The sequence below is a fragment of the Elephantulus edwardii genome, unplaced genomic scaffold (assembly GCF_000299155.1).
Source record: "Elephantulus edwardii isolate Elephantulus edwardi_28Jun2011 unplaced genomic scaffold, EleEdw1.0 scaffold00027, whole genome shotgun sequence".
In the NCBI taxonomy this organism is placed as follows: domain Eukaryota; kingdom Metazoa; phylum Chordata; class Mammalia; order Macroscelidea; family Macroscelididae; genus Elephantulus; species Elephantulus edwardii.
Genome location: NW_006399777.1, coordinates 2,446,365 through 2,458,761, shown reverse-complemented (window position 1 = coordinate 2,458,761; position 12,397 = coordinate 2,446,365). Strand labels below are relative to the sequence as shown.

Sequence of the window (12,397 nt, the reverse complement as noted above, 5' to 3'; positions counted from 1 at the left end):
GAACCACTACCCTGGGTGTTGGCAGCACAGCTCCTTGTCCATGTTGCCATCCAGGTTTCACATGAGTACTCTGCTTTTTTTAGGGGCTTATTTCTTCAATTGCTTTTCCCCACACGTGGAAATCGTCACTTGGGCTTAGAGCCTCCCCTGACTTGAGTTCAGGTGTCCCTTATCTCACCCATTACCCATTTTTTTTCTGCCATCTTTATTATTTTATGAAAGTGAATGATGCCACTTAGATTGCACAAAATCACACGGTCATGGTGAAGGCAGAAGCCATGTTCATAAAATCTAAAAAGCAAGCCCTGGAAATCTGATACAAACAAGTTCTTTCTTGAACACTCTGTAGAGCCCAATTTCCCCCAGCCTGTGGGCCGTGTCTGTGACTCTGTTCTGCTCATTACGTTCATACTCTGCGTGACACTAATTCCCTGTATTCCTCAGTACTGCCTGGTCCTGTCACCTAATACCAGTCTCCCCACATCAGCTCACGCCCCTTTCAGGCATGTCCTCTGCTCAGAGCCAGAGAGAATCCCATCACCTCAGATCTTAAAGCTGCTCTAGCAAGGCGCATCACTCTTCTAGTGAAGAGGGAACCTGCAGATGTCCATGCAGGGCCTTGTATGGGCTGGCCCTTCCCTCTGCTTCTCCCGGCCCCTCATTTCTGCTCTCTGACCAGCCCGCCCCCCCCACCCAAGCCTTCATGATCTGAGTGTCCTTCCTGCCCCAGTGCGCACCGCGGCTGCACCTGGCCCCCTCCCTGGACTCGTGCCTTCTAATCTCCACCCAGGCATCACTTCCTTGGGTGGACATTGATCTCCTTCCAGTCCTGTCTGTCCATCTGTGATGCGCCCCCGAGAAGTGCCTTCCTCTCCCCCACAACCTCGCTCTCAGTGCCTCCCTAGAAGAACCCAGAGACTTTTTTCTGACTGGTGAGCACCCCATCTGTGCCCCAGCACCTGACACGTGGTTGGCACGTGATACCTGTTTGCTGACTGGATGCACGAATGATCGAGCGTCGGAGCCTGGGACAGAGTCGCAGCGCTAGCGTTGGGATGTAAGGAATCTCAAGATTTGGCACGTCAAGGACGTAGCACGTTTAGGCCTCATTTCATCAGAAGAGGGAGACTTTTCCCAAGACTTTGCAGCGCTGGAAGCAACCCTCTTTGTGAGGGTGCCGTTAGTGCAGGCAGCGGACTTCTTCCCAGGTGGTGGGCGAGTTCTCCAGCTCCAGAGAGGTCCCCCTCTGGCTCTTTGACCTCAGGGGGAGCCTGGACACGTCTTAAAATGTGTGAGACCATTCACCCTGTTGACACAGGACTCTGGATGCAGGTTGCTGTGAACTGGAAGATTTTATTTTTTTCTGATATACGGTAATTTCTGATGTGGACGGTGAGCTGGATTCCTTTTCCTTTTAGCTGTTGGTGAGCTCGGCCAAGTGCCACGGTCACTGCGGCCTGGGGGCTGGACACTGACGTCAGTGCAGCCCTTACAGCGGGCTCATGTTGGCCAGGAGTCCTAGTGGCACGGTAGTTAAAGCATTCTGCTATTATCTGAAAAGTTCGGTCCACCAGCCCCTCTGTGAGAGAAAGATGTGGTTGCCTGCATCCTTCTGTAAAGATTATCACCTGGGAGACCCCATGGAGCTTGTTAGAACCCCCACCCCTCCCCTTCTCTGCAGAGGAGCCCAGGGACCAGCCCCCAGGTGGTGACACAGCGGCCATCCCCGAACGTAAATTGTGTGTGCCTTCCCAGGTCATCTGGAGACATCCACGCAAGCTTCACTTCACCATTATTGATCTCTTTAAAGTGGACCTGTCAGGGAGCCTTCAGTAGATTTGTTTCTAATCAGCTAAGCTGGAGTCTAACGGCTGTTAGACCAGCTCTCTATTGGCTGGCCTGACAGGACATGCGTCTGACTGATGCTTTTGGGCGGGGAAGGGAGCCTTTCAGAATATGAGCGTGGCCACACCGCCCTTTGCTTCTCCCTTTGTCCAGAGCAGGATCCCAACGCCTTTCTCCAAGACTCTGGGGGAGGTTTGTTACTGTTAGGGGTCTCCTGGGGACCCTGTCCTGTCCTGCCCCATCTCACAACCTCAGTCACTATCCACGTTGTTGAGGGTGCAGCTGGAATGGAAGGAGTGAGCGTGGTGGACACGTGGGCAGCCCTTGGCCCAGCGCCCTGCTGAGCAGCACTGTCTGGGTGGCCGAGGATGTGCCCCATCGCCACCCCCTGCTGCCCCGCTCACACCAGCCCTTATAGAGGAGGTCCTGACCCCGGGCCTTCACTCACTCCCTTTCTCTGGGAGTTCACGGTCTTCTTTGTGCCTCTCATGGTAGGACCCAGCATGGCCTAAAAACTGTGTGACTGCAGCCTTCCGTGTGGCCCTCCGGTGTTCCCCCTCCATGGACATGGGGGACCCAGAGACCACACAGAGTGAGAGGATCACACTGAAGTGGAAGCAGTCCTAGAGATGTGTGCACATACACCCCTTAACTGAATGATGCACGTACGCACACACACACTCTCTCTCTCTCCCTTAACTGAATGATGCTCTCACACACGCGCACACACAACTGAATGATGCTCTCTCTCTCACACACACACACACTCCCTTAACTGAATGATGCTCTCTCTCTCTGTCTCTCTCACACACGCACCCCTGAATTTAAGCACCAGCTCAAGCATCTGAGCATAAACACTAGATTGAAGCCCAGATGAATTGGAATAACATCAAGAATATCATCCATGAAGACAGTACAAGATCATTCCAGAGAAGGGGTAAAGAAAAGTCCAAAAAGGATGTGGCAGGAGATTGTGGAAGCTGAACTGGAACAGAAAGAAGCCAGCCCAGGGGAAGGCGTGCTGAAGTCAGAGAGTTTCAGAGGTGTTTCAAGAAGACAGTGTTACAAGGAAAGGTGCAAAGAGCTGAAGTTAGAAAACAAAAAAAGAGTACATTCTTCTATATTTTTCAGGTTTAAAAAAAATGGAAGAACAAATTCAAGCCCAGAATTGCAATACTTAAGGAGTCTGTGGGCAAAATCTCGAACGACAAAGGAAACATCAAAAGAAGATGAAAGCAAAGATAGTCACTGTATCAAAAATAATTGGTTGACACGAAACCATTTCGTGAAGTAGCTTATGATCGAGAGCCAACGGGAGTGAAGGAATCAGCTCAGGTGCCTCCGAGCGGAGGAGGGAACGTCCCAGGAGTTGATGGGAGACCAGTTGCCGTCTTTCAACCACCAGAGGCTAACTCTGTACGTGTCACTGTCCCTGGAGGAAAAGGGGGAGCAGGAGTGGGTCACAGGAGAGGATGGTGGTGATGGGGTCCCCACAGGGGCCTCTGGCCTCACCTCAGTCATTGGCCATGAAGGTGATTCAGGAAGGTGACCGTAGGCTTGTCTGTGAAGGCTCAGCTGCAGGACTTGGGAAGGACAGGCCCACAGCCCTCTCCTGGCCTGGTCCTCCAGGCTGTGGGGTTTCGGGACCCTTCCCCACGTGGGCCGTTCCTGACGGGCTGGTTCAAAGGACTTGTAGACACTTAGAGTTGCTGCTGTTCTGTGTGTTGGAGTCGATGACTCATAGTGACCCCCACAGCTTAGTGACCCTCTGCACACAACAGCCCTGCTCCCTGCTCTAACCTGAGCCACCACACTGTCTCTGAGACACCCACCCTCAAGCCCCGTTACTCTGTCAAGCCACCTCATGAGGGGTCTTCCTCTCCTGCACTGCCCCTCGGCCCTTCCAAATGTCCAAAGTATGTGAGACGGAACTTCAGAATCCTTGCCTCCAAGGAGCAGCTTGGCTCCATGCTCTCCAGGATGAACCTGTCTGTTCTCTTGGTGGCCCGTGGAACGTTTAGCACTCTTCTCCAGCACCACTGCTCAAAGGAGTCTTCTTGTCATCCTTGGTCACTGTACGGTCTGTCCTCTAACCACCCAGAGACGGCTCCGTCCTGCAAGCTACCTGGGTCTGACTGGACTCTTGCTGATGCTGGTTTTCCCATTAGACTTTCTGGTTTCCTCCCAGAATGAGGACACGCTGACCAGTCCTCCTTATCAAGCAGGTGGCAGGAGGAGTTTTTATTCTCCCTTAAACAAACCGTGTGTATTGCTAAGGTTTTCTTATCAGCTTGTGTAGTTCTTGGGTTTGCTTTGTACTAGGGGTTGTGTCAGGGTGTGAGATGCCTTGCTGCGTCCCCCACGTCCAGTGGCCGGTGCACCCACCCCTCTGGGTAGTGAGTGCTCTGTCCCGATCAATGAACATCTCATAGTGTCTCCGGGTCAACTTTACGGCCTGGGAAGATGAGCCTTGAGGGGCTTCAGCTCTGGGGACCACACCCCAGGCACCCACCCCTGGAGCTACATGGGATGAGGTGTTTGGGGCTCCCATTCAAGGTGGGACTCACGTGTGGCCCAAATGTGAGGCTCTGGGAAGTGCCCATGGGCACAGGCGGTGCTGTGCGCCCACAGTGGCTGCGTCCTTCACCCCACTTCTCTTTGCTCCCCAGTTCCAGTGGCGATTCTCCCGAGAGGAGCTACGTAGCAGGAGGCTGAGGAAGTCCAGAGGCCGGTCCAGTGCTGGAGGCCGACGCCGCGCGGAGGAGACCGAGAAGGGCTTGGAGGACCCGCTTCCCAAGCCTGGGGGTGGGGACCAGCGCCCGGGAGCTGATGGGGAGCAGGTTGGGGGCCATGTCCCCGAGAGCAGGGTGGACAAGCCAGGTCCTGAGGGTGGGCTGGCAGGGGGCACCGTGCACAATGGCCCGGCCACCCTCAGCAGGGACCCCGGCAGGGGTGGGGGCCTTGAGGATGCTGCCCCAGCAGAGGACTGAGTCTGGGGCTGCTCTGAGGCCCGGTGACCTGCAGGCCTGAGGGCCACTCCTGGGAGCCAGCAGGGCAGGCTTGCCTGGTATTGAATGTGACCTTGTTTGACCTCCCCTCCTGTGTCGGCCTGCCCCTCCACGCTGCGTCCTGAGGGAGCTGGTTCCTGTGAGTCCATTAGAAACAGGCCCTCCTGCCCCAGTGTGAGAAAGTTCAAGTGCAGGGGCTGCTCCTGACACTCAGCTCTGGCCCCACCTCCTGAGGAGGGAGGGCCTGAGCCACCCAGTGCCTGTGCCAGCCCTGCAGGGCCCCCAGGAACGCCCAGGACTCCAGACAACCCTGCCTGCAAACCATCCACTCCCACACCCAGCGGAGACACGCCGGCCCTGCCGCCTCGGGCCCTGCCTGGTGACTTTCAACACCTGGGGAGTCCTGGCCACCTTTCACCTAAACCCTCAGACCCTGCCATTCGGCCGAGAGTGCCTGGGAGGAGGTGCCCGCCTCCCACAGGTGCTGGATGCGCTGCTCTCGCAGAGGGCCGAGGACAAAGTCTCAGTATCCATGCCAAAAATTTGTAAGGGTTTTGTACTCGGCACACGCTGTGAACACGTTTCTTGGTGTCGTTTTGGGGCGCCCTGGTGAGGTGGGTGCCCTGGTTTTGTGTGATTTTAACCCATGTATCTTTGGCCATGCTGTTAGAGAATATGCTGTGTCTATCACGTGTTTATATTGTTCAGAAAGTATCTTAAGGCTTTAAGTAGATGCAAGTGGTGAGCTCTGGAGAGACGCTGCAGACGGTATTGACCAGAACCAATAGCCTGCCTCTTCTCTTTCTTGTTTAGTTACTTAAAGCAATAAATCATTGATGACTTAGTGCATTTTGGGTACTGATTATTGTATCTGGTCATGTGTCCAAAAGTACTGACCTCACATCCCTCATTTACCATTTCTATTTCTTTCATTGAAAAAAAAAAAACCAAACCCAAACCAACCAAACCCACAACTTATCAACAAAGCATTTCAAATATAGAATAATTTGGTCCCCATCTGTTGTTATGTGCCGTCAAGTTGCTTGCGACTCATAGCGACCCTATGTACAACAGCCCTAAACTCTGCTCTGTCCTGTGCCAATCACACTGTCTCTGACACTCCCATCCTGATTACCCCAGTCACTGAATCAGTCCACCTCATAGAGAGTCTTCCCCTCCTGCGCCGTCCCTCCACCTTCCCAAGCATGATGTCCTTCTCCAAGGACCGGTCCCTCCTTACAACATGTCCAAATCAGACAAAGCCCCAGAATCCTTGCCTGCAAGGAGCAGCCCGGTTTAACCTTCTCCAGGATGAATCTGTTTGTTTTCTTGGCAGTCCATGGTACATGCAATCCTCTTCTCCAGCACCACAGCTCAAAGGCATCAATTCACCTTCTATCCTCCCTAGTCATTGTCCAACTCTCGGATGCATAACAAGTGATTGCGAAGACCAAAGCCTGTATCAGACGCACCTTAGTCTCCAGAGTGACACCATTGCTCTTCAGTACTTTGGAGAGGTCCCTAACAGCAGACTTTCTCATCGCAATACGTTTTTTTATTTCCTGGCTGCTGGTGCCAAGAGTGTTGACCGTGGAGCCAAGTAAACTGAAGCTGTGAACAATTTTTATCTCTTCGCCATCCATCCTGATGCTGCCAATTGGTCCAGTGGTGAGAATCTTTGTCTTCTTGACATTGAGCCTCAATCCATACTGAAGGCTGCAGTCCTTGACCTTCTGCAGCAAGCATTTCAAGTCCTCCTCAGTTTCAGCAAGCAGGGTTGTGTCATCTGCATAATGCAGATATCATCTACTGCTACTTAAAAAATTTGAGTCGATACCATTTTTTAGAACAGTTACACGTTTAAAGAAAAATTGCACAGTTCTCATAAGCTCTGTGTCCAGACTCCTGTTATGCCACCTGCAACCTGTCTGTCATGAAGCACGTCACTGCATTACTGGTCGTTAAAGTCCTCATTTGTTTGATTTCCCGGGTTTTACCCTTCAGTGTCCTCTCTGTTCTAGGATCCCATCCAGGAACACACGTGACATGAGCTGTCGGGCTAACATGTTTTGCTCCTGTAACGCGTCACGCCAAGCCTGGGGGCCGACCCTAGCACAGAGGCACCCCCTGTTCTGGCAGTCAGCTGTGTACAGTGGGCGTGCAGGGGGCTCCTTCTGGTCGTTCTCAGGGACACCAGTGGCCCTGCCTTCCCCAGGCTTGGGGGCTGCCGACAGTCCGGGCTGCGGCCCTTTCCTCTCTGACCTCTGCCGTGGTCCTCTCGGCAACCCACCAGCATAACTGCTCCACCGCAAAGCTTGTCATTTAATCCTCCCATCAAGTCTCTTCAGTGAGTGAGGGAGTGAAGCAAGTCTTTCCCGTGTTTGCAGTTTTCTGAAGTAGAACCCACAGGTAACATGTCTGGAGGGAACAGTTCCCTGCCGTGAAGCGGGTGGAGTCCGCCGTCCCTCTGGGCAGGGCTGAGGCCAGGCTGGCACACGGGCCTGGAGGAGCCAGAGCCATTGCTTGGGATCACACCGGGCTGCAGGGCCCGCGTGCTGGTGGACGGAGGGCCCATGTCCTCACACCGGGCTGCAGGGCCCGTGTCCTCACACCGGGCTGCAGGGCCCATGTGCTGGTGGACGGAGGGCCCGTGTGCTGGTGACAGAGGGACTGTGTCCTCACACCGGGCTGCAGGGCCCACGTGCTGGTGGACGGAAGGCCTGTGAGGCCCATGTCCTCACACCAGGTCGCAGGGCCCACGTGCTAGTGACAGAGGGACTGTGTCCTCACACCGGGCTGCAGGGCCCGCGTGCTGGTGGACGGAGGGCCCATATCCTCACACCAGCTGCAGGGCCCATGTGCTGGTGGACGGAGGGCCCATGTCCTCACACCAGCTGCAGGGCCCGCGTGCTGGTGGACGGAGGGCCCATGTCCTCACACCAGGATGCAGGGCCCATGTGCTGGTGACAGAGGGACTGTGTCCTCACACTGGGCTGCAGGGCCTGTGTGCTGGTGGACGGAGGGCCGATGTCCTCACACCAGGTCGCAGGGCCCACGTGCTAGTGACAGAGGGACTGTGTCCTCACACCGGGCTGCAGGGCCTGTGTGCTGGTGGACAGAGGGCCGATGCCCTCACACCAGGTCACAGGGCCCGTGTGCTGGTGACAGAGGGACTGTGTCCTCACACTGCGCTGCAGGGCCTGTGTGTTGGTGGACATTTGGGCCTGGGTCCTCACACCGGCCGCAGGGCTCACATGCTGGATGGACAGATGGACGTATGCTGAGCCGCTGCCCCAATGAGGCACCCATGCTAAGCGCTTCAGAGACACTCAGGACGCCATGCGGAATGGGACAGGGGGCCTGACTCCGTGAGGCTGGCCCGGAAATAGAGGACATGAGCAGTCAGGTGGCACAGAGGTGACAGGAGCCCCGCAGGTTACAGCACCCAGGCTAGAGTGCCGAGGACCAGGTGCGTGGTCCTGAGCAGGGGTAGCGGTGCAGCGTCCCTGGGCCTGACCTGAGGGCTGCCCGAGGTCCCTGGACTTCCTGACGGTTTGGCACATGCAAGAACGTCCTGCGATTGTGTGACCGTGGATCAAGGTGCGATGAGAGCTGTGGCGACTGCAGCCTCTCCTGTCTCCTGACGGCAGAGTCGATCCTGTCGTGGTAACTTTCACGTTGCAGAGTCTTCCGTACTGAAGACTGCAGACATCCTTCTGCGTCATCACCCAGAGCTTTGGCAAGCGGGGCCGTGGATGAAAGGCCCAATACAATGCCTGTCACTTCAGGAGACGGGTTGTTGGGAAAGATACGGCCTGTGGTACAGAGGGAGACATGTCCATCTTGTGGCTGCGAGGCAGGGTCTGAGATCTCACCCGAGACAACGTCTTAATGGGGCTGCTGGCAGGTCCGGCCAGGCCTTCAGCCGAGCACCCATGGGGAACTGGCCTGGTCTGCCAGCGGTGAGGACTGTGTCTTAGAAACGCGGCCAAGGCAGCCATTCCCTCCAGAAATCGTTTTAAAACATAGTCTGGTAGACTGCTGGAAGGAAAGCTACACGCTGTGACTGATGCCGGTGCCTGCAGACCCCTCCCCAGGCCACGGGATCCCCAGCGGGCGGACGGCACAGCCCAGCTTGCTGAAAGTGAGGAGGATATGAAACCCTCGCGGCACCAGGTCACGAGCCACGACTTCCCGAACGGCTCACATCTCACCATCAGGAAGACAAAGGTCCTCAGCTCAGGACCAACAGTCACCTCATTTCTGCTAGGCCACCAGAGTGCAGATCCGTGCGTACACCTAAGGGATTTCTGTCAGTGGACGGAAAGTGAGTAGTTGATAGAGGAGACAATCCAAATCATTGGGGGGATACAAACTGCCGGATAAACGGGGTGAACGACGAGGGCGCCACACCCAGAGTCCGGGCCCGGCTCTCCATCAGGCAAAGCCAAATCCCGGTGGGTGACACGGTGTCAGAACATAGCACACCCACAAGGCCCCGGCACAAGAGGAACACACGTGACTCCACTGCACTGAGAAGTCTGGTGGGGATGCAGCCAGCAGGACCCGAGGACAAGGAACAGACTGGAGACATGTTTGAAAACGTGAGGGCACGAGACTCACTTCATTTATAAAGAGCGACAAGTTTAAATGGACATAAAATGTGAACACACCATTCTCAGAAAAGACCTGGTGAAAACAGAATGTTAGGAAGAAAAAAGGCTTGGACAAAACGGAAAATCATTCACGAAAAGAAAACAACTCCTTCACCCAACTGTAGGGAGGAAAGCCGTGTAAAGAAAGAACAGCTAATGCTGTCCAAAGGGCCAGAAAACGAGTCCTCTCAGGCCTGGGAAGAATATACGAGGCGGCATCGGATAAGGAACTCCGTCAACAGCCACCCTGAAGGGCAAGTCCATCCTCTCTGATCCCGAAATCCTTGCACTGGTTCTAATTCTACAAGAAGACATACGTACACAATTCCGTGGACATGCCTGTCTGTGGCGATGTGGTTACTACAAAGCAAGAGCAGAGGCCGGCTGCAGTGTCCACCAGGGACGTCGGTGGGCGGGAGGTGCCGGAGGATCAGCTCCGACTTAGCCCACCAACCCCCACATGACCCTGGGCCATCCTCAGCCTCTGCTGGGCTTCCGTCCACACTGGCATACACCCCTCACGTGGGGGTAGGAATCAGCCATGCAGGTGTAGACACACACACACAGAGTCAATTCACCGTGGAAGTCTGAATGCACAGTACAGAAGCTCTTTCTAGACAGACTCCTTCTAGGCGGGGGGAGGATGGAGGGGAACAGGACATTGACATCTATGCTTGATATTTAATATTTCCCAGCCACATTCCTCAGGCAAGCACAAAAATACCAAGAAAACGGAACAAATCTCACTGTGCTCCAGCCGAATGGAATAATGGGACAGGAGACTGACCCCGGTGGTCACTCAGCACAGAAAGCGGGGCCCTGGGACCCCAGCGCGTTAACGCCTGGACCCGTGGTGGCTGTGCGTATCTGTGCATGCATCGCCCGGCCTGCTATTCATGTGCATATTAAGAAGGGCTCGTCCGACAGACCAGATTTCTCCCCGCTTCCCGAGGAATAGAACAGTATGCTGCTTTGGGCTGCATTTACAAAGAAAATGAAATAACAGCTGTCGGGTTAAATTATCAGCATATGATCATCTGCAGTGCCCAGGAAAAAAAGGAAATTGCTGTTTTTCATTCAGAAAAGAAAAAAAAAAATCAGAAGCGCAGGGCGCTGGCTACTGCTTGCAATGAGCACGTGTGCACAGACGCTGGACTCGCACGCGCGTGTGCACCGACATGAGGGCTGGAGCGTGTCACCCCAAAGAGACCGGCCATCCAGTCATCTGTTCACTGATCTCTACAGCGTCCCCCCATCCCAAGCCAGGGCAGGCTGCAGAAACCCACTCTTCCCCGGGCATTTCACCTTCACTGTCGTTGAAACGCTCAGTGTTTAATACCGTTTCTAGAAGATACAGCTTCCGTCACTCGTTGCTCAAAAGGTGCAGCCAAGTACAATTCATAGAGACCCTGTGGATGAGAGATCGGGACCCCGGCCTGGCCCGTGCCATCCTCACCCTGCCCGACCCACTGGAGCTCAGTGCGGCCGTCACTGCGTTAACCCATCGCACTCAGGGTCTTCCTCTCGCGCTGACTTCCACCTTTCCAAGCATCACATTCCTCCTCAGAGGAGAGCCTCTCCTAGCAACGTCCCCAAGTGCGTGAGAAGAAGCTTCTCCATCCTTGTCTCCAATGTGCACTCTGGCTGCGCCGATTCCGGGAGTCTCTGATTGTTCTTTTGTCGTTCATGGGATGCCCTGTGCTCTTCTCCAACACCCCAGCTCAAATCAGCCTGTAGCCTCATGGGCACGTCGTGCCCCAAGTAGCTGACTTCCTCAAGGTGATCTTTGCTTTACGCTTTCCTGTCTTCAATGTCGAGCCGGCACTGAACACAGCAGATGCTCTAAAAGTGGCAGCTGATCAATTTGTCACCCTCCAGAAAGCTGTCACCACCCCACAGGTGTCCTGGAGAACGGTTCCTTCACAGACTTCTATACAATGAGATCCTTTCTGTCATCTTTGTAGACTGAGGGTTCAGTAAACAATATTGTGTTGATGTTAATGTCTTTTGTTTTGACGGACACATCATGGTTCTATGCGCTAAATACGTCCTCAAGCAGATGGCCTGACACAGTGACTGCAGCTCAATGGGTTTCAGTGTGGTGGGGATCACGGGGTGGTGCAGGCTGGGACCGGCTCAGGTCTGCTGGTCAAGGTGACTTCCAGAGTCCCCGACAAGAGCCATCACAGTTCTGCAGGTTGAGAACCTGTGGGGAGCTAGGTCAAGGGTTTATGGCAACTCTCCTGTAAATCTGGATGTTTTAAAAGATGAACACACCCCCCAAACCACCCCAGTGGTGCCACCACCCACCAGGGTGAGACCATGAATTCTCTCGGCCCCACTTCCCTTCCCAGCTACACAGATCCCATCTTCTCCTTCTTTTCATGGTGTCTTGGAAACTACTGTTCTCCTCCCTCTTAACTCCTTCCTCTCTTCCACTCACTCACGGGCGCCCACCTTCTCACTCTGCCCACACCATGTCACCAGGACCTCCAGGGTCACAGCTGTGATCACACACCTGGGGACGCAGCAGTGAAGTGGCCTCAAGGCCAGCAGCCGGGCTGGCATCTGACTCAGGTGCCCAGGCCGAGGGCTTTCTCACCTGCACTCTGAGCCACGCTGCCTGGAGCGGGCTCATTTGAGTCCAAAGGATCGTGTCAGTTGGTCGAGGTAACAAGGCCCTTGGCGCCCTCAGACGGGAAGATGCTGCTGACATGCAGAACAAGGAATGGCCGAGCTGAAAGGCACAGCTGTGACAGTTGCGGGCCGGCCCATCTTCCACGGATGTGAGGGTGCACCCGGTGGTGGCGGCGGGCACAGGGCAGAGCTGAGGTCTCCAAGCCGAGGGTCCCTTGCTGTGTGCCAACAGCAGAGACTGGAGTGTTTGCT

At 54.9% G+C, this 12,397-nt stretch overlaps 1 protein-coding gene across 1 annotated transcript in view; it reads left to right on the top strand.

Moving 5' to 3' along the window:
• Nucleotides 1–7,579, top strand: part of RFTN1 (raftlin, lipid raft linker 1) — a 211,872-nt gene extending 204,293 nt beyond the window's left edge. Inside the window, exons 10-12 of the mRNA XM_006883404.1 lie at nucleotides 4,515–4,797; nucleotides 5,195–5,398; nucleotides 7,329–7,579. Of these exons, the coding sequence (XP_006883466.1) occupies nucleotides 4,515–4,797; nucleotides 5,195–5,398; nucleotides 7,329–7,579 (738 nt within the window). The remainder of the gene's footprint in view (nucleotides 1–4,514; nucleotides 4,798–5,194; nucleotides 5,399–7,328) is intronic.
• The last annotated feature ends 4,818 nt before the right edge of the window (nucleotides 7,580–12,397 follow it).